Genomic DNA, 23075 nt, shown 5'->3' on the forward strand with positions numbered 1-23075 from the left:
CATAAGGGGAGGGTGCCTAAATACCTAGTTCTTCTCAGGCATAGGCTGATAAGTACTTCTGGGTGAGCGTTTGCTGGCCCTTTAAGAGTAGGTGCAGGCACACCTTAAATGTGCTCCCCAGAGGCCTGTGTGACATGTGGACTCCCGGGGGGGGGGGCGGCAGCATAGACTGGGGAAGGAGTAGACACCGCTGAGCTGCCGGAGGGTAAGTGTGCTGTCATCCCCACCGAGGAAGGGGGGGCTGGACAGTGCGGGGACACCGTTAAGGGCATTACAGTACCTCTACCCCTTTACGCCCTCCCTTTTCAATTAATCCCTCACGCTGTTCATAGCAAGGATGTATTTTAGCTCAATGATGTCTTCTACATTGACCGGTGAAGGCAGGGTACTCGGGTTCTTGAAATAGCCTCTCAAGACAACATGCTTGAGGAGATACGCATGGATGGAGTTGGGGATACGCAAGCTGGCTAGAAGCTTCAGTTTATAGGAGACGGCATTGATTTGCTAGAACACCTCGAAACGGGGACCCAGTTTGTAGGACATATCTTGAAGACCTCTTTACCTTGTCTCCAGGCCAGAACAAAGGAAGATCCACGTGTCTCTTATCGGCATGCCTCTTCATTCGGGTGGAGGATTTGGTCTCCTCCCAGATCTCGGAGAAACCCGTTGACGAAAGCATCGGCACAGGGTTGCCGGAGGAGATAGCCACAGGATTTTGGACTGCTGTCCAAACACTATATGAAATGGAGAGTTAGCTGAGGACTCACTCATCTGATTCTTGTATATGACAGTGACATCATGCACTGTCCCACTTACATACAGAGGTCAGTTGCCAGCATGTGTGCATCGGAGGAGGACACCAGGGGAGCAGAAGGAAGGTGACTATAATCGTTTATTTTTTTAATTTTTTTTTTTTTACTGGGGAAGGATATGTACCAGGATGGGGACACATGCCAGGATGGGCAATGATGGGGGCATATACCAGGATGTAGACATATACCAGGATGGGGCTATGATAGGGACATATATACTAGGATGGGGGCCATGATTGGGACATATATACCAGGATGGGAGGCATATTTACCAGGAAGTGGCCCAGGATGGGGGACTTTAGTACTGGATGAGGGACATTACTACACAATGAAGGAGAGGGGGACCTCTTATGTCTTTAGGGGGTATTCTCATGTCCAAGATTCTATCCCAATATGTAGTACTTGTTATAATAAGAATATTAGCAAATACCTCCAATTATAAATGTAGTCTAGTTTTCCTGATAAGCTATGTCACTTACCTCATGTGCAGGCATGGCACTTAATTAAGTATCCATGGTTACGACCACTAGCAACTAACAAGCTGTCCTCATATGCTTGGCCATAACCATGGATACCTTAGCTACTGTCATGCCCTGCACATGAGGTAAGTTACATAGTTTTTGTTTTGTTTTTTTTCAGAAGAACTATACTACATTTTTAATTGGAGGTATTTGCTAATATTCTTCTTCATCATCGTATTATTATTATTATTATTATTACACCTACTACATATTGGGATAGGATCTTGGAGATGGGAATAACTTTTTAAGTCTATCAAATTCAATCTACAGGCCTAAAGGCTGCTTTTCACACAGCTACATCGCTAGCGAATGCATGCGCCCCCGTCGTGCGTGCGTCACAAAAAGTCGCTGCCCGTGATAGACAATATCGGTTCTGCGCGTCACACGCACATACCTTAGTAACGACGTCGCTGTGGGCGGCAAGCAAACTCTTTTCTAAGGGGGCGTCACAGCGGGCCACCAATAGAAGCGGAGGGGCGGAGAGCAGCAGCATTATCGACACTCCCACCTCGTTGCCGGAGGACGCAGGAACGCTGTTGTTCGCCGTTCCCAGGGTGTCACTTGTAGTGATGTGTGCTGCTTCAGGAACGACGAACAACCTACGGCCCAGAAGTTCAACGACATTTGGAAAATGAACGACGTGTCAACGATCAACGATATTTGAGGTAAGTGATATCGTTAGCGGTCGTTCATAAGTGTCACACGCAACGACGTCGCTAACGAGGCCGGATGTGCGTCACGATTTCCGTGACCCCAGCGACATCTCGTTAGCGATGTCGTTGCATGTAACGGGGCCTTAACTTCTTGATACTGAGGATGGCAAAAGCCCCATGGGGCAGAGAGTAAGCTCTACGTTAGGGGAAAACTTCTTTCCTGACTCCACATACGGCAATCAGACTAGTTCCCAGATCATCTTTTCATTTTATGATCTGATCTGCCATATCCAGACGCGACCACTATATAGTGGTCTTCCGCTTTATATACTGGTTACAAGCAGATATAGCTGATAACAGCAGATGGGTGGGGGTGGCAGACATTGGACCGATGATGACCTATCTGAGAAATTCACACTTTTTTTTTTTTTCAACTATAGTTGTTGTTGTTGCTGGATGAAAGAATGACGTATAGAGACAGAAATGGCAATCCAGTATAAAGCATAAGCCATACGTAGTTCCTCTTTAGGACAAATGTTTTGTGTTAATTTTAGGCTTCATTTTTCACGTACAGTGCAGTTACACTGAAGACTCTAAAGGGGAGGTCATTATTTTAACAAATGTGTTGAGGGGACAGGATTTAGTGACAATTACTGATATATCAGTATTACAGGCTACAATAAAGCTAAAGTGGCCAACCCCTTTAAGTGAACTCATTCTTTAGCTTTTCATTGTGAAATTTAACGTCGATAAACCACAAATTTCTGCTATTTGCCACTTGATTGCAGCAGAGAAATGCATTTCACAATGCCAAAAGCAGAGAGAGAGTCATTCGGAAATTCCTCCGATAAAAAGAAAAAAATAACTAATGCTGTATCTGTGTTGGGGAATCTGTCAGATCAATTTATCCCCCAAAACTATATGGTCAAGTTGCTCTCTGCAAGATCATGTTGTCAACACCTTTTAATGATGCAATATGCTGCTCCTTGACTGAAAAAAATCACTATTCTAATTGATATGAAAAGGCTATCCTATTTTTAACCCTGTGCCTAAAGAACTAACAGGCAGGTAGTTGCTAACTGCTCCCCGCTACCTAACTGCGGGGAGTTGATTGTCAATTAACATGATGACAGCAGTCACACCCTGTCAACAAGGCAGCCCGGAAGAAGAGCTGGCGTGTTGATGTGGAGCAGCTGATCCCGCTCACCAGTCTGTGCCGGCGCCGGGTACAATCGGCAGGTAGGTGCCTCATTAGCAAGATTGTTAGATTTTAGGCACATAGTGTACAAAAAAAAAAGCCTTGGAAAACCCCCTTAAAGGGAACCTGTCACCAGACTTGGGGCCTATAAGCTGCGGCCACCACCAGTGAGCTCTTATATACAGCATTATAACATGCCCACTGCTTGACAGACTCCGAGGTCATGTGCACTGAGCCGAAATCCAGTGTCGGGTGGCGATGGCAGTGGAGAGGTGAGTGAGATCATTCTCTGACGCTGCACATTCATTAGCATGTTATCACACCCACAGGGGTATACAGACATGCTAATGGGGCCGACTAGCCAGGGGAAGAAATGCCCAGGGGACTAGTCCCCACGCTCATTACCATAAGATAAGATGCTGCAGATTTGCAAATGGTTAAATCTGCAATATAAATTGACACGCTTCGGATTTTAAAAAATATAAGATTGCGTTAGTTTTCGATGTAAAATAAAAAAAAAAATGCAATATATGACCTTTTATAAGGCTAGGTTCACACTTCCGTTGTTTTGCATCAGTCACAATCCGTCGCCTTGAGGAATTACGGTATCCTGCAAAATGTTTTGCAGGAATCCAGTTTTTCCCCATAGACTTCTATTAGCGACGGATTGTGACTGATGGCCTTGCGTTGCATCCGCTGCGAACGGATCAGTCGTTTAGTGACTGACCGTCAGGCGGGAGCAACGCTGAATGTAACGTTTTTTGAAGCGGCAAAAAACCGGACTCCACAGGTGTCCGTCACAATCCGTCACAAGCTATAATGAATGTCTATGGTGCTGGATTCCGTTGTAATCCGTCACACGAAGAAATCCAGTGCTGGATTCCGTCATGCTCAACTGAGCATGCCCAGCATGTTTGGCACACCCAGTGGGCTGTTCCAAACACAAACGGATCACGACGGATGTAACGGACGTGATGGATTCAGTTTTTTCACAGGATTCCTGTGAACGGAATCCTGTGAAATTACATATCCGTTGCGTCAGTTGACATCTCAAAAACGACGGATCCGTCATTGCGTCGCAACAACGGACCTGACGGAAGCAACACAATGGAAGTGTGAACCTAGCCTAAGGCAGCAGTGTGACCGGGGTCAGTAAGAGGAAGGGCGCGCTTCTCGAATAACAGAATAAAGCACCTTTTTATTTTTCTATCTTGCGCCATTGCCTTTTTCTTTTTTCATTGTGTGTATTATTTGTGGTCACATTGTCCTGCGATCACATCCTTCTTTATATGGGAATTCAGTTTTTGTGACATCTGCTTTAACCCTTGCATTACAGATGACTTTACGAACCTGCTGCTGGCGGAGGCTCTGCTGGAGCTCGCTCTACGAGAAAACATTGCCAAACTCAAATTCTCCATTCCATTAATGGAAAGCAAGGAGCCAAAACTGCGTCAAGCCAAGAACTATCTAACAGGCATACTAAACAGAGGCAAACTACCAGTAAGTATGCTGTGCAGTAATCCCGCTCTGGCCGTGATTTTACTCGTGACTGTTGTGCGTGGTTTTTTTAGCTAAAATGTCTCATATTCAGCATTATGTCCCGTCACCGTTTCCTCCACTCTTTCTGCCGGCTCGGCCAGGAGAGGTGTAGATGAATGCTGCTGCCTCTGCAGATTCTCCTTAGCTGTTCTGTTTTCCACAACTTGGTGAAGGAGGTGTATGATCGGGAAGCACACGAGTCCGGACATGGGGCGTAGTCTGGACAAGACTTGTGTACAATTCACAATATTAAGGCTCTGTGCGCACTGGGAAGTGGAATTTTCTTGAGAAAATTCCGCATGCCCTCAAAGATTACCGCACCCGCGGTAAAAAACCGTGGGAAACCGCACCCGAAAACCGCATGCGGTTTGCCGCGGTTTGCTGCGGTTTTACCGCGGTATTATTCGCGGTATTGCCGCGGTTTTGCCGCGTGCGGGTTGGGATGTGCTTTATTGCATTCAATGCAATAAAGCACATTGAAGAAAAAAAAAAAAAAAAAAAATACATTTAATTCTGATAGTGGATAGAAGAATAGATAGAGGGATAGATAGACAGATAGAGGGATAGATAGAGGGATAGATAGAGGACAGATCGCTGCATTTCCCACGGTCGGCAGTGAGTTCACATTACCGGCCGTGGGAAATGACCGGTAATTACCTCTGCTGTCTGCTGCATTCATTCAGCGCTGTGTCTGTGACACATCGCGGCTGGATGTCAGCAGTGCAGGACCCTGTGGATTACGCTGGAGCTTTGTTGCGGGGGGCGGGGGTTAATAAAATGGTGAACGAGGCTTGTTGGTTTTATTTAAAATAAAGGATTTTTGGTGTCTGTTTTTTTCACTTTACTTACGGGTTGATCATGTCAGCTGTCACATAGACGCTGCCATGATCAAGCCTGGGGTTAATGGCGGTGGTCCCCATCACCATTAACCCCTTGTATTACCTTGCCACCACTGCTACACGGTGGCAAGAAGAGCCGAGGACACGCCGGTGCTGCCGCATATTGCATGCGACAGTGCCGGGGCAGCTGCGGCTGATATTCTCGGCTGCCGGAGGGGGAGTGAGGCGGGGGACATTACCCCTGCCCCTCTCCCTCCCCAGCCTGAGAATACCGGGCCGCCGCTGTGTGCTTACCTCGGCTGGAAGGTAAATATGCAGCGGAGCCCACGTTCTTTTTTTCCTATATTTCCGTTTTATTTCTATGTGTGTTCTATGTGTCTGTGTGTCTGTGATGTGTTTGTGTTTACTCTGTGCACGGCTTCCTCTTCCTGTAATGACATCACTTCCCTGCAAAACCGCAAGCAAGTGATGTACATTACCGGAGGTAAACCGCAAAATACCGCAGGGAATAACGCAGCAAAACGCAGTAAACCGCACAGAATTTGCTGCCTGCGTTATTCCCTGCGGGATTTCACGATTAACATTGAGTCAATGGAGTGAAATCCCGCAGCGATGTGCGGAAAAGAAGTGACATGCACTTGTTTTTGCTGCGGGATTTCCGCAGCAAAACATGCAGCTGTCAAATTCCGCCCAGTGCGCACAGGATTTTTTTTCTCCATAGGATTTGCTGGTGATTCACTGCAGAGATGTTATGAACATTTTCTGCAGCGAAACATGCAGCAAATCCGCGGAAAATCCGCGGCAAAATCCGGTAAGTGCGCACATAGCCTAAAGCAGACAAGTGCCACAAGGCTGCAGTGTTATGACGCTGAATCTTGTGCCACACAGGTATTTCCTGCTCATGACACTTAAAGCACCACTCCAGCGTTTTTCTTTGGTGCTTTAAATCTAATTCCCCTGCCCCTGTCTTATACTCACCCTCCTGCGGTATTATCTTCTATCACCGTCGCTGCGGTCTGTCTTCCAGCTATTTGTAACCCCCCGACAGCTCCAGTGTTTCATGGAGCACCGGAGGTCACAACGCAATACAAGTCTGATAGTCTGTTCTGGCCTCAGTTTTGCTCTAATAGACTTATTGAAACCTTGTGATTAGAGCTGCTCAAACTCGCAAAAAACCAGGACCCGCAGCGGGTTCCTGCTCAATTTAAAAAAACCCCAAAACAACCCCATCCGCTACGGAATCCGGTACCCATATAAGTCTATGGGGATCAAAATCTGGAGATTAAAAATGTTGGTGGAAGGGATAGGGGGTAGGAGCATGCGCGGTGTACTCACTGAGGCTGTGCCATGGCGGCAAACTGCTTCCGGGACACGCTTTCCCTCCCGGAGCCTACAATTGACTATTCACTGTTTTGCCCGCCCACCGGCACGTGTAATTGATTGCAGTTAGAGGCTCCCCCACCCTGAGTGTCAGCTGACTGCAACCAATCACAGGCGCCAGGACTGCCGGTTGGTGGAGAAAGCAGTGCAAGTGTCTACAGGTCAGTATGGTGAGCGTGCATGTACCTAGAAACACATGCACGCTCCTGTCAGAAGAGTGTGCGGCTGTGTCAGTGATGTGATGTCAAACTCATGTGAGTCCGGCATGGCATCACCCGCCTCGGCCTGCCGCTTTTTTTTTTTTGCATTTTTACAGTCCGGGTCCGCTCAGCCTTACTTGTGATGTAACTTCTGACTTCCAGTCAGTCAGATGTTAGTCACACCATGGCACCACAGGTGATGGGGAAACCTACACTGGCCACAAGGGTGGAGCCCCTGCGCTCACCCTCACACCCGGAGGTACCCTTGATGGTAGGTACGTCCAGGCCCCCAACCTGGCCCTATCTCCTGTCCTTGTCCCTGATGGTAAGACCCCCCCCCCGTCCTCCACAACCCAACACCCGGGGGGACTGGGCAACAACAGAAGTAACCAACCCCACCGACAAATAAAGACAAAACAAGGATAACCACTGCAACAACTCATACACATGGCAACCACACACAAAGGAGCCACTAAAAGTGCACAAGGGGAAAAAACATAAAAGGGGGGGGGGAGTAAACAGACTACAGGGTAACATCCATACCGTACAACCAGACACCACAAACTGCTGCAGCCTAAAAGGAAAGTCACAGAGAGGGTTTCTCCAGCTCCTATCTCCTCCTGGCCAAGCTTCCGAATGAATGAAAATAACCGGCACCCTCTGGTGGAGGTAGAGGGTATATATAGGACCTGGGCATGATCCAAACCGATCAGGATCGGGTAGTGCTGGAAGGCAAACTGACATTAACCCTCTCCTCCCCAAAGGAGAGGGAATCCATTTAATCAGCAGAGTCTCACAAGATAAAGTGAGACTCTGACCCAGAACATGTCACTAAACTCTGCAACAGAGAAAAGCCCATGACACTGAGTGAATCCAAAAAAGCATGAAAAGTACATTGTGTCATCCGCTATTAGTCTGAGGCCTCTCACATTTTACATTAAAGGGATAAAATTAGTAGTCAACCCCTTTAACCTAATTAAAGCTATCTAGTGCCAGATGATGGAGAGAAGTATCTGCCAACAGCTTACTCTCCTCTGAGTACAAACGACATGAGCGCTGCACTAAGCTGAGCGTGCATATGTACGGGGGATGGGCGGATGTCTGTCCGCTGAACACGCAGCCTTCCGATGTGTATGGCCGCTTTAGGCTGGGGCCACGCGGTGACGTCAATTCTCTGAAAAGTCTCACAACTATTTTAGAGCTGTATTTTTGCTCTAAATAAAGCAGCCAAGTTACAGATACAACGGACACAAGTCACATGCGACTTGTATTGAAGCCTGTGGAAAGCGAGTCATGCGCGACCAGCCGCAGACAGTCCAACACATTTACAGACATTGTGACCTGTGACACTCAGTCACAAACGCAACATCATTACGTCCAGTGTTGCAGTGTCAGGCAACACATTTAGGCGTGTAGTCCTAGTTTTTTCTCAGTGCCTTCTGGTCCAATAGTCACTGAATCTTAACAAGCCTCCTCTGATGCCGGGCCACTTATCCAGCTACTTCATTGGTCTGCACTTATATTAGAGAAATGATTTGTTGTTCCTTTGTCATACTGAGTTGAAAGAGGCTACCTTATATACTTGTTATTTTAATTACATGACAAGACAGGTAAGTGCGTCACACAAGAGAAACACAAACTGCTGCTGCTGTCATCACCATATACAGAATACTTGCACGTTCTTCTGTACCTTCATGTTACTGCATCAGTCATTTGTTGCCCTGTCCTCACAAGCTTAATCACAGGACTAAACAGGTCACTGCCTCACACAAGAGGAACACACTCTTCTCCTGCTGCTATCATCACCATAACCTGATAGGTTACATGTTGCTCTGTATTTTATTGTTACTGCCTCTGTCATTTGTCCCCATGTCCTCATGAGCTTGACCACAGGACTAAACAGGTCACTGCCTCACACAAGAGGAACACACTCTTCTCGTGCTGCTATCATCACCATAACCTGATAGGTTACATGTTGCTCTGTATTTTATTGTTACTGCATCTGTCATTTGTTGCCCTGTCCTCACAAGCTTAATCACAGGACTAAACAGGTCACTGCCTCACACAAGAGGAACACACTCTTCTCCTGCTGCTATCATCGCTATGTGCTGATTGCTTACACGTTCTGTACCTTCATGTTATTGCCTATGTCATTTGTCATCCTGTCCTTATGAGCTTGATCACAGGACTAGACAGGTCACTGCTTCTCGAAGGATCAACACCTTTATCTTCTGCTGCTATCATCACCATATACTGATTGCTTACACATTCTTCTGTACCTTCATGTTACTGCTTCTGTCATTTGTCACCCTGTCCTCATTGAGCTTAATCACGGGACTAAACAGGTCACTTCCTCACGCAAGAGAAACACCTCTTCTGCTGCTTACTCTTTGTTCTGTACCTTCATGTTATTGCCTCTGTCATTTGTCGTCCTGTCCTTATGAGCTTGATCACAGGACTAGTCAGGTCACTGCTTCTCGCAGGAGTAACACACTCATCTCCTGCTGCCAGATTATTCTATTCTAAAGATATGTATTTAATGAACAGGAGACGCTTTGGAGAACTGTGATACCTGGAAACAAAATTATCAGAACTATTCTAGATTTGCATTTTCCTTCTTTTCTTTGTTGCTCACAGTAACATATTCTGTCCCGCAGCCTCACTACATGACAGAAGCACTCTTGATACTGGGGAAGTTGCATTTCTGTGAAGGATCTTACCGGGATGCTGTCAGCATGTATGCCAGATCGGGATTTGAGCACCTGTCCCTTGATGACGAGCCTCTTTATAAGATGCGACTTTTCGCCGAAGCTTTTGCTATTAAAGGTAAAATATGTGCAAGTAACAGGATAACGTTTGTGTAAAGAGACGATATATTAGATAAATTCTTCTTCCTCTTCGTTGTTTTTTATACTTCCCGGTATTTTTGGCTGTGACAAAATTTTATTGATAGTGAAGTGCGGATTACATGTGTTTTTGATGCATTTCCGCCTCGAAATTGCAGCAAAAATGCATGTGTGTTTTTACCTGCGGATTTTCCACATCTATCACAAGTCTAAAATCTGTACATAAAACTCAACGTACGAGCAAGACAAGTTGATATGTTACAAATATGGAACGCACCGCAGGTCACTTTACACTCAGTAAGGCCCCCTTCACACGTCCAAGATTTCACGGTCCGTGTTGAAGGTGCGTATGGCCATCCGTGTTCCATGATTTTGGCACATGTGTGTTCTCTGTGTGCTATCTGTGATAGCACACGGAGATCAGGAGCTGTTTACTCACTGTCTCCAGTGCTGCTTCCTTGCGGTGCAAGGAATATTCATGGGCATAATGAGCGGACCTGGAAGCAAGTGACAACTGCGCCGAAAACAGCAGTGCTTGGGACAGGTGAGTATAGCAAATCATTTTATTTCAAAGACACGTGTTTTCTCCAGAACATGTCACACGAATCACATTAGCGCGTGGTCCGTGTGACATCAGTGCTGCCGGCGAAAGACAGACGTGTCGCTGTGTGGAGCACACGGACAAACATCCGGGAAAAAACACGGATGTGTGCACAGACCAATTAATTTTAATGGGTCTGCATATGTCCCTGTCTCCAATACGTATGAATACAGATGTCACACGTACTGGAATCGCGGACACGTGAAGGCACTGTAAGATGCTAGCGTCAAAAACTCACCAAAAACCTATTGTGAACACACCGCCTAAAACTAACCTTTCTTAAATGTCTATTATATCTGGGTGCTTTTTAGTTATTATACCATGTACAGGACTGTAATATGTTTTGCTTGAACTAGGGGGTTGTTTCGTAATAAAATGATTCTTGGGCTACGTGCACGCAACCATATATTCAGTCACACTGCTGTCTGTCAAAAAACGACATCACGCGGACAGCACTGGGACAATGTTATTCAGTTGGGCGTTGTATTTTTTTCATAGACCAAATCTGGAGGTAAATAAAAAATACAGCATGTACAGATTCTTCTTTTTGAGATTCTACAAGTGCACATCAGTAAATTAGACTATCCTCAAAAAGTTAATTTATTTCAGTAATTTAATACAAAAAGAGAAACACATATATTATGTAGTCACCTTTTTCTACCACACTTTTTCCTTCCACTCAACCTTCCATTAATATGCTTGGATACAGCACTCTGTGAACAGCCAGCTTCTTTAGCAATGACCTTTTGTGGCTTACCCTCCTTGTGGAGTGTGTCAATGACTGCCTTCTGGACATCTGTCAAGTCAGCAGTCTTCCCCATGATTGTATAGCCTACTGAACCAGACTAAAGGACCATTTTAAACACTTAGGAAGCCTTTGCAGGTGTTTTGTGGTAATTATTCTAATTTTCTCAGATAAAGACTTTTGGGTTTTCATTGGCTGTAAGCCATAATCATCAACATTAACAAAAATAAACGTGAAATAGATCCCTCTGTGTGTAATGACTCTATACAATATATAGGAATAGATCCCTCTGTGTGTAATGACTCTATATAATATATAGGAATAAATCTCTCTGTGTAATGACTCTATATAATATATAGGAATAGATCCCTCTGTGTGTAATGACTTTATATAATATATAGGAATAGATCCCTACAGCCGGCTGAGCATATCATAATAGGGACCTAGTTATCAATCAGCATGAGCCTCGTCAACAGAGCGAAAGAGAAGGGACTGCTCTGTTGACGTGACGTCAAAGGAAGCAGGAGAATCTCCACCTGAGAAGGAACGCATCGTCGAAGGGCAGAACAGGCATGTTGTTTGCAACTGGTTCTTAGCCCAAAAGCAAAAAACCCTCTAAAGTCCCAGATAACCCCTTTCAAGGGAACCTATCAGGTGCACTATGCACCCTGAACCATGAGCAGTTCTGGGTGTATATTGCTAATCCCTGCCTAACTGTCCCTGTATACACTAGCATAGATAAAGAGATCTTTAAAAAAAGGTATTTCTAAAGATCCTTTATGATATGCTATTGAGGCTAATGTCTGGTCGAAAGGGCGTTAGTTCCTGTGCTCGTTTCGCACTATTAGCATGGTAGCACGCCCACGGAGGTGTGCTAACATTTTACTCAATGCAGCTTCACCAGCGGTCATGCGCGTACCTGTGTCCGCTGTGACCGATGATCTGAATGCCCGTCACTTCCGATCATGGGCTGTATGAAACCGGGAGTACGCGTCCCGGCTTCAGAGAGGTCTACTGCGCAAGACCGGAAGTTCTGGGAATTCTGTTCAACGGTCACAGGTGTCACCGCTGGTGATGCTGCATTGAATAGCATATTAGCACGCCCCTGTGGGTGTGGTACCATGCTAAGACGGCGGAACTAACGCCCTTGTGACTAGTCCCTGCGCTCATTAGCATATTATAAAGAATCTTTAGGATACTTTTTCTATAGATTTCTTTATCTATGCTACTAGCAGGGACGGTTAGGCAGGGATTAGCAAAACACACCCAGAACTGCTCGTGGATCTGGGTGTGTATTGCACTTGACAGGTTCCCTTTAAACATTACTAAGTAGATACTGTTGTTCTATACTTATTAGGGCACCCATTCTGTTTTTCTAGTTCCCGCTCAGAGCGTCTTCCTAATGTATCCAGTGTTGGTGAGAAGATGCCACTGAGTCTTGTTATCAGGCCTGAATATTAGTGATATCCCTGCTGTTCCCAGTGGTAGGACTGAGCTACTCAGCATGTGTGACCACCAGCGATGGGCACATTAGGTGGACGTTTTAAGAGGGAACCGAAGAACAGCAGGGGGCACCATAATATCTGAACACAGGAGTGTTTTTTTGGCACCAGGGTCACTGCTGTGACTCCTTTCGGCGATGGTGTGGTGCCGAGTTGTCGGCTTACAACTTGCGTTCTGCACCTGACAACTCATTTATTATTTATTACACTTTCAGCGAATATAAAATATTATTTTATAAGATAAAGTCATACAGTTTTCCAATATGCCTGCTACTTCATGGTTTGCCGTCAGCCATCATTTACACTAAGGGGTATAAATCTGTCCTGTTCATGTGATGCACCCGCAGGTGCTCGGCTCGTTACAGGACAGAGCTCTGCTAAATGTACCCGTGCGCCCATCATGGGACCCTAGATGGAAATAGTGGAATGTAGAAAGTTTACTGAAAAAAATGTGTAACTTTTTATTAAGCAGAGAACTATACAAGAACCATAATACCTTTGTTATAGTCTTTCCCCCGTCTTTACTCATTCAGATATCAATTTTTTTGGGAGCGTGGGGATACAACGCCGGGACTAGGAGCGGGCGCTACATAGTGTCCCCCGAGTTTTATCCTAGTTGGGCCCATGTTTATTTTTTTCCATCTGGCAAAAACTAAGGGGTACTTTGCACGTTGCGACATCGCTACTGCTATGTCGTCGGGGTCAAATCGAAAGTGACGCACATCTGGCGCCGGTAATGACGTCGCAACGTGTAAAGCCTAGAAGCACTGATAAACGATCGCAAAAGCGTCGTAAATCGGTGATCTGTGTAGCGTCAGTCATTTTCATAATGTTGCACCAATAGGAGATACGATGTTGTTCCTCTTTCCTGCGGCAGCACACATCGCTGTGTATGAAGCCGCAGGAGCGAGGAACATCTCCTTACCTGCCTCCACCGGCTATGCGGAAGGAAGGAGGTGCGCGGGATGTTTACGTCCCGCTCATCTCCGCCCCTCCGCTTCTATTGGCCGCCTGCCGTGTGACGTCGCTGTGACGCCGCACGACCCGCCCCCTTAGGAAGGAGGCGGGTCGCCGGCCAGAGCGACATTGCAGGGCAGGTAAGTGCGTGTGAAGCTGCCATAGCGATAATATAGGCTACGGCAGCTAACACAAGATATTGCATGTGCGACGGGAGCGGGGACTATCGCACTCGGCATCGCTATCATCGGCTATCATCATCTTTTCCTGAAAAATGGACAGAATTCGTATGGAATCCGCATGCTCTCCACTTTTTTTCTCCGGACCCGTAAACTTGCATTTGATCCGGCATTCGGATCAGTTTCGGACACTTCTCTGTGATTTTTGCACAGACCACTCATTCCGAAGAAAAAAAATCCTACATGTGACAGCCGCATAGATTGTCATAGGTGATAAGTTCCATGTATTAAAAATACAGATGTAATTTGCATCCGAAAAACTGAGATGTGAATGAGCCCTTGCTATGTGTCTACGAGGTATGAGCCGGCGCGTTTCACAGGCCCAGTAGCTTTATGTATAGTTCAGTGGCCATTAGTGAGCTTCTCTGCTTCATCTCCAACAGCTGCGTGGCTGGGGGCGGAAAGTACATCTGGAGTCTCAGGGGGGCTGGTGTGTTGTTGTCCTTTTATGCAAAGACCATGAGGGTTAAACCGTTGTTTGTGAAAGACTTTAGCAAAGTTTAATAAAGCCTAATTGATAAATCACAAAGTGACAGACGCCCCTTACACACAGTTTTAGATGTTTTGCAACATAAGAAATTGCCTTCTCCTTACAGCACATAATGAGAAAAGTTTCCTCATTCACTGAGAGATTTTTTGATCTTTTTATTTTCTTTTTGACATTTGGATTGTTCTGGTTTCCTAATTGAAAATGTGCAATTTGCAAAACTTTTTATCATTGTTTGTTTATTTTTCCTCATCCGTGTAAGGCAGGGTTCAGACAGCCAAATTTCATTCTTCATATCTGCATCACATGCCCAGACTGACCGCGGGTCTCCCAATCTGCCTTTTAATTATGCCTTAAGCCTGCTTTACACGTGTCGATATGTCGTGCGATCGCACCCACCCTCATCGTTTGTGCGGCATGGGCAATTTGTTGCCCGTGTCGCAGAAAGTCGTAAACCCTCGTCACACGGACTTACCTTCCAAACGACCTCGCTGTGGGCGGCGAACATCCTCTTCCTGAAAGGGGAGGGACATTCGGCGTCACAGCGACGTCACACAGCGGCCGCCCAATAGAAGCGGAGGGGCGGAGATGAGCGGGACGTAACATCCTGGCCACCTCCTTCCTTCCGCATTGCCGGCGGGACGCAGGTAAGCTGCAGTTCATCGTTCCTGGGGTGTCACACGGAGCGATGTGTGCTGCCTCGGGAATGATGAACAACCGGAGCACAGAAGGACGTTCAATTTTTAGAAAATGAGCGACGTGTCAACGAGCAACGATAAGGTGAGTATTTTTGCTCGTTCAGTCGCATGTAGCTGTCACATGCTACGATATGTCAAACGGCGCCGGATGTGCGTCACTAACGACGTGACCCCGACGACATATCGTTAGATATATCGTAGCGTGTAAAGCGGCCTTTAAAAAACAAAATAATTAATTATGATTAATAAAGATATTTTTACTGATATATTTGGTGATCCCACTTTTTGCACATTTTTCTTTCTCTTACCTCTAAACTAAAGCGGCCTTTAGATGCGGTCAACTTGGGTCAGGAAACCCACGATCAGTCCTAGCGGTGCAGTCCAAATATGTAACTTCAAATTCTTCCCGTTTGAACTCTACATTAGTGTTATGCACATAGAAACTAAAGGGTGCTTTACACACTGCGACATCGCTAGCGATATCACCCGCCCCCGTCGTTTGTACGACATTTGGTGATCGCTGCCATAGCAAACATTATCGGTACGGCAGCGTCACACGCACATACCTTTTCAGCAACGTCACTGTGACTGCTTAACAATCCCTCCTTCAAGGGGGAGGTGCGTTCGGCGTCATAGCGACGTCACTGCGGTGTCACTAAGCGGCCGCCCAATAGCAGAGGAGGGGCGGAGATGAGCGGCCGGAACATGCCGCCCACCTCCTTCCTTCCTCATTGCCGGTGGACGCAGGTAAGGAGATGTTCGTCGTTCCTGCGGTGTCACACATAGCGATGTGTGATGCCGCAGGAACGACGAACAACATCGTACCTGCAGCAGCAACGATATTATGAAAAGGAGCGACACGTCAACGATTTTTGACGTTTTTGCGATCGTTGATCATCGCTCCTTGGTGTCACACGCTCCGATGTCGCTAACGGTGCCGGATGTGCGTCACTAATGACGTGACCCCGACGATATATCGTTAGCGATGTCGCAGCGTGTAAAGTACCCTTAACACACAGGTTAAACAAAAGTCAAAACCACTGAAGCCCTACTGGTTCCTGTACAGACTAAAAGGCGGGCTTTACACGTTGCGACATTGCTACCGATATATCGTCGGGGTCACGTCGTTAGTGACGCACATCCGGCGCTGGTAGCGACATCGCAATGTGTAAATCCTAGGTGCGACGATTAACGAGCGCAGAAGCGTTAAAAATCGCTGATTTGTGTCACGTCGTTCATTTCCATAATGTCGCTACTAGTGCAGATACGATGTTGTTCGTCGTTCCTGCAGCAACACACATTGCTATGTGTGAAACCGCAGGAGCGACAAACATCTCCTTACCTGCGTCCACCGACAATGTGGAAGGAAGAAGGTGGGCGGGATGTTTTGTCTCGCTCATCTCCGCCCCTCCGCTTCTATTGGCCAGCCGCTTAGTGACGTCGCGGTGACGTCGCTGTGACACCGAACGCACCTCCCCCTTGAAGGAGGGATAGTTCGGCGGTCACAGCGACGTCGCCGAACAGGTATGTGCGTGTGAAGCTGCCGTAGCGATAATGTTCGCTACGGCAGCAAGCACCAGATATCGCATATACGTCGGGGCGGGTGCTACCGCGCTCGACATCGCTAGCAATTGCTAGTGATTTCGCAGCGTGTAAAGCCCGCCGAAGTCCTTGGCAACACAACTGGAACACCACAGTTTGGACCCAGCTCCCTAAATGGCTGTCAAACTATTTCTTGTTTCTCCTAAGGCACCACACCAGAGGGGAGGTAGCCGCACACAACTAACTAGGTGTCACAACTGTCTCTCTGCATTATGAGACTAGTGACCGATTCAGAATTAGAGAGTCATTTCCATTCTTGACTCTCAATATTAAACATGTTTTTCTTTCCTTTGGTAGTTGTAGGGTTACTGTCAGTATTCCTTGCCAGCAAGCAGTCTCATTACCATTTCAGGTGTTTCCATTTTGGTACCACTCCCAGTCCCTTTATATACCCTCTGCTACCAGCAGAGGGTGCCGGTAATTCTGATCCATTTTGAAGCTTGGCCTGGAGGTGGAAGGAGCTTCAGGGAACCCTCTCTTGAAGTTACTGTGGTGGCTGACTGCAGCATTCTGTTGTTTTCCACCTGTCAGTCTTCCTTCCCTGGTGTGTTGTTTCAGTGCGGCAGTGGGGCTAGCGTTCCTTACCTGCCCACTCCCTAGCCAGGGTATCTCAGGGCTTCAAGTTCCTGTCTGGCGACAGGTGAGGAACCTGTGTATTGACTGGGTAGGAGTGGAGAGTACAGTGGCAGGTAAGTGAAGGAGGTGTCCATCTTCCCTCTCACTAGTCCTAGGGCCCTCCATTGTTAAAGTGTCCCCGGTGTATTTCTTTGTCGTGATGTAACCCCTGTTGTGTGTTTTGACTCACGCCAGACCTTTCCCAACTCTGCACCATGATACCAGGATGAGGAAACAGTGCAGTGGTAGACAGAAACCAAAAGTGAGTAAACATAAAACACAGGCATAAGTGGAGAAAGGAGAAATAATAAAGGCAAGCACGGGAAAATTATTACCAATCTAATAGAAAATAGAAGGAAGGTGTAAGAAAGACAAGAGAACACACAGGGTTAATGCCAAATCAGTCTTTGTCAAACAGGCAGGATCCCTAGCAGCAAGACTAGATCTCCACACAGATATGCATATAGCCAGCAGAGGATGGCCGGAATAGGGGAGTAAAAATAGCCCCACCCGAAATGTGATTGAACAGAGACCATAAACAAGTGAGAACACCTGTAACCACAAACCAATGGAATAGAAGCAAATGTAAAAGCAACAGAGAAGGAAAAGGATTCTGTAGCAGAAGGTCACCGGATCAAATTCCGAAGCATGACAACTAGCCCCTATTCACACTCCTTCTAGCCAATTTGATTGGAAGAAAATATGTATGAAGTAACATTCTTCCCGTAAAACCAATGGAAGCCACAACATAGGTGAAAGACCCCATTGTAAGTCAGCAGGGTCTCTCAGATGCCAGTCTTGAGGAAAATTCGGCAATGCATGGTGCCAAGGGCAAACGCTGACAACAAAGATCCCAGTCCTCCATTGTGCCATAAATGTACACACACATGTAATAGATATGTTAAATTTAGGGACAAATATACACACGCAAGTGTAAAATATGCTAAGCATATACATTACACGCACATGTAAACATTACACACATACTTGCATATATAAAATGCACACATACATAGGACACATTTATATACACATTATCCAAATATATACAGACTTCTTTGCACATTTTATAGCCATACCAACCAAAACAATTTATGTACTTTTTTTTGCTAAAAACCTTTTTATTTATGTCATTTATTGATCACCATAAAATGGCATTGGTGTTGTTTTTTTAGGCCCTCTTCACACATTTGTGTCTTTGGTACGTGTGATGTCTGTTTTCACACATACCGGAGACACGGGCACACGTAGACCCATTAAAATTGATGGGTTTGCGCACATGTGCGTATTTTCCCATGGACCATGTGTCTGTGTGTAGCATACGTGTCTTTGTGTTCCACACGTAGAAATGTCCGTTTTTCTCCGGCAGCAGGGGTGTCACACGGACCGTACACTGATGTTATCCGTGTTACATGTACCAGAGAAAACACGGGTCTGTGAAATGAAATGCTTTTCTCTACTCACCTGCCTCCATCGCTGATGTTTCCAACACGGCTGTCACTTGCTTCCGACCCCCGCTCATCGTGCACATTGCATATTCACTGCACCGAGGACCGGAAGCAGCAGCAGCGCCAGACACAGCAGCACCATAGACAGGTAAGTATAGAGGTTCATGCTGTCCATGTGCTATGCGGATGTCACACGGATAGCACATAGAAAGCACACACTGAACAGTCACACGCACATACGCACCTACACCACGGACCGTGCAAAACATGTGGTTTTGCACGGACGTATAAAAGAGGCCTTATGAAAAGTACATCATACAGGACAATGCATCCTGTGGCTCACTGTTAGAGTTTCTGCCTTTCCAACCACAGGGGGTGAGTGTGAACCCCTAATGAAGAGCTTTAAGAAAATGCAGAGATTTAATACATAATACAGTTAGATGGGTCCCTTCCTTCCGCAGTGTTCTGTTTCCTTAGAGGAAAATCTACCTGGAAAGATAGGGAAACTGCAGCTTCCGTCTGTTTAAATTGGCTGCAGTAATAACGTCATTTTGACAGTGTACATCACCGCTGCAGCCAATCACTGTACTCATCATCCGTACCATTATAGACAGCAACAGCTCAGTGATTGGCTGCAGCATTTGTGTGACCTGTTGACATGATGTCATTGCTGCAGTCAAAACACAGTGCAGGATCAATGGTCTGTACCCAGTACTGAACGCAGAGGAAGGTAAGTACTATCAGTATCTGATTTGTTTGTCCAAAAGTGAACAACTCTTTTTAATATATAAAAACATTGGCTGAGCATGATTGGATGCCAAAGGGGCTTCGTCCCCAGTATCCTGTTTTCTTGGATGAGCATCTACCTGAAAAAATAAGAAAAGAAAGCAGCGCATAGAAATTGCATAGAACATGTACTGTGGTTGCCGTGGGACAGTATATAGAAAACCAACATATGTATCCACTTCCGGGGCTGGTGCTCCTGTGCGGCTGAACCGGCTGCTGCACTGCATTTTCAATGTGACCGGTACCTTTGCACTTGCCACCTATTATATTAAGCTATGCCTGCAGAGAATGTCTATTACTTGTATTTACTGGTGATTTTTGGTGTAATTAGTCTTTTATTAAAGATGCCATGGACGATGCTTGACTCTCTAATTCTTCACTTTCTTCTGTCTTTTTCTTTGCTTCTTTGGGAATTTCGCGGCTGTCAGATGCTCCCTGTGATGGCTCCAAATCTATAGGATCTGCTTCTTTTGACAATATCTCTCAACTCTTTCTCCCTTTCTGCTCTTCGCTCTCCGCTGCATCTACCTTCAGACTTCTCTCGTCACCAGAGCTCATCAAATGGTATGTACCGACCACAGGAAATCCTGCACGTTCATACATGACTCATCCAGCAAAGTGCGCGGCATGTAATGTGGCAAGTCTTCAACATTAATGTTCCAGTTTAGCAGTGAGCTGGACCTCTCATCATGGGGGATATTATGCTAATTTAATGGGTTATCCGATCTTTAAAAATAAATTAATAAAAAGCAGCAAATATTATAAAATTAGAAATAAAACACCTCTCCGATCCCCTGCCGATCCGGCGCTGAAGATCCAGCGTTCGCTTGGCATCGACAATCATGAGCGCTCCAAGGAGACTTTTGGCTGCGGTAGCAGAACGAATCATTCGCTTCTTACTGATTCAACATCAGCTTTTTTTTTTTCATTGCATGTTTGTGTTGATCTTCTTCCAGACGACTTCAGCATATCATTCATAAATCACCAAGTCCTCTTCTATTAGTCTCAGGGGCCTTCTTTTTGAACTTTAGGCCTTTTTGCATTTTCCCTAGGTTTTTACTTGAGATTTTTCCTGGATCATTACTTTGCAATGTTTCCATTATTTTGATATTGCTGTGTGTACGTATTTTCATATTAATTTACTGTGGTCCCTTATTCCAATAAAAATATTGTAAAAAAAAGTAAAATAACAAAAACATTGTAAAGTAGAAAATCAGAATATTCTAAAAATCAATAAGAAAACAATAGTGTTTGGATTATATACTAATTCAGTGTGTGAACCCATAAATTAGATAGATAGATAGAGTTGTGAGGGAACCTATCTATCTATCACATCTGCTCCCTGCACATGCTTGCGAAAGTATTCGGCCCCCATGAATTTTTCAACCTTTTCCCACATTTCAGGCATCAGACATAAAGATAAAAAATTTAATGTTATGGTGAAGAATCAACAAGTAGGACACAGTTGTGAAGTTGAACGATATTTTTTGATTATTTTAAATTTTTGTAAAAAATAAATAACTGAAAATTGGGGCGTGCAATATTATTCATCCCCTTTACTTTCAGTGCAGCAAACTCACTCCAGAAGTTCATTGAGGATCTCTGAATGATCCAATGTTGCCCTAAATGACTGATGATGATAAATATAATCCCCCTGTGTCTAATCAAGTCTCCGTATAAATGCACCTGCTCTGTGATAGTCTCAGTGTTCTGTTTAAAGTACAGAGAGCATCATGAAGACCAAGGAACACAACAGGCAGGTCCGTGATACTGTTGTGGGGAAGTTTAAAGCTGGATTTGGTTATAAAAAGATTTCCAAAACTTTAAACATCCCAAGGAGCACTGTACAAGCGATCATATTGAAATGGAAGGAGTATCGTACCACTGCAAATCTACCAAGACCCGTCTGTCCCTCAAAAATTTCATCTCAAACAATGAGAAGACTGATCAGAGATGCAGCCAAGAGGCCCATGATCACTCTGGATGAACTGCAGAGACCTACAGCTGAGGTGGGAGAGTCTGTCCATAAGGCCGGCGTCACACTTGCGATTAACTCGCACGAGTGCAATGCGAGAAAATCTCGCGTTGCACTCGGACCAATGTTAATCAATGATGCAGCTCCCATCTGCTATTTTTTTCTCAGCTCAAATCGTACGGAGAAAAAACTCGCAGCATGCTGCGATTTTTAGAGTTTCTCGCGCGAGTCACTCCAATGCAAGTCTATGGGTGCGTAAAAAAAACGTATGTCACACGGACGACATACACACCATCCTAGTGACATGTGTTTTTATAAATACATCTCGCATGTTGCAGAGAGCACTGGAAATGAGTAAGGTCTGTCGATGTCAATCAATCTCTATCTCTGTCAGTCGGTCTCTCCCTCTCGGTCTCTATTCTCTCTCTGTCGGTCTCTCCCACCCCCTCTCTCTCATACTCACCGATCCCCGATCACCAGCGCGGCGCTGCACAGCTGTCACAAAGCTCCGGCGGCTTTTCCTCTTTTGAAAAAGCCGGCCGTTCATTATTCCATCATTTATTCACTGCTTTCCCCACCCACAGGCGCCTATGATTGGTTGCAGTCAGACATGCCTCCACGTTGAGTGACAGCTGCTTAACTGCAACCAATCACAGCTGCCGGTGGGCGGGTCTATAGCGTGCAGTAAAATAAATAAATAATTAAAAAAAACAGCATGCAGTCCCCCCAATTTTCATACCAGCCAAGGTTAGGTCATACGGCTGGAGGCTGGTATTATCTGCCAGCAGCCGCCCGGAATTGCCGCATCCACATGCGACAGTCCCGGGACTGTACCCGGCTCATCCCGCATTGCCCTGGTGGGGTGGCAATCGGGGTAATAAGGAGTTAATGGCAGCAGCCCATAGCTGCCACTAAGTCCTAGGTTTATCATGGCAGGCGTCTCCCCGAGATACCTTCCATGATTAACCTGTAAGTTAAAGAAAATAAAGACATACACCCAAAAATCCTTTATTTGAAATAAATGACAAAAAAAACACCCTCTTTCACCACTTTAATAAAGTCCCCAAATACCCCTCCAGGTCCGACGTAATCCACAGAGGTCCCACGACGCTTTCAGCTCTGCTACATCGGAAGCTGACAGAGAGCGGCCACAGACCAAGACCGCTCTCTGTGATCTCCACAGAGCAACTGAAATGAGTCGCGCTATCAGCGATGACGTCACTCAGGTTACCTGCGGTCACAGATCTCAGGTGAAGGACTTCAGCTGTGGCCGAGGGTAACCTAGGTGACGACACCGTTGATCACGCAGATCACTTCAGTCACTCAGGGGATTTGCGGTCACTGGTGAGACCTTCACCGGTGACCGAAAATCAGGCCACGACACACAGACAGAGCCAGGGGATGACAATGAAGTCGGGTGAACTTCATCCGA

At 45.9% G+C, this 23075-nt stretch overlaps 1 protein-coding gene across 1 annotated transcript in view; it reads left to right on the forward strand.

Annotated features, from left to right (window-relative positions):
• TTC7A (tetratricopeptide repeat domain 7A) overlaps positions 1-23075 on the forward strand; it is a 515691-nt gene that overhangs the window by 29235 nt on the left and 463381 nt on the right. Inside the window, exons 2-3 of the mRNA XM_075339201.1 lie at positions 4521-4684; positions 9800-9968. Coding sequence (XP_075195316.1) covers positions 4521-4684; positions 9800-9968 — 333 coding nt within the window. The remainder of the gene's footprint in view (positions 1-4520; positions 4685-9799; positions 9969-23075) is intronic.

This window comes from Anomaloglossus baeobatrachus, chromosome 3 (assembly GCF_048569485.1).
Source record: "Anomaloglossus baeobatrachus isolate aAnoBae1 chromosome 3, aAnoBae1.hap1, whole genome shotgun sequence".
Lineage (NCBI taxonomy): Eukaryota > Metazoa > Chordata > Amphibia > Anura > Aromobatidae > Anomaloglossus > Anomaloglossus baeobatrachus.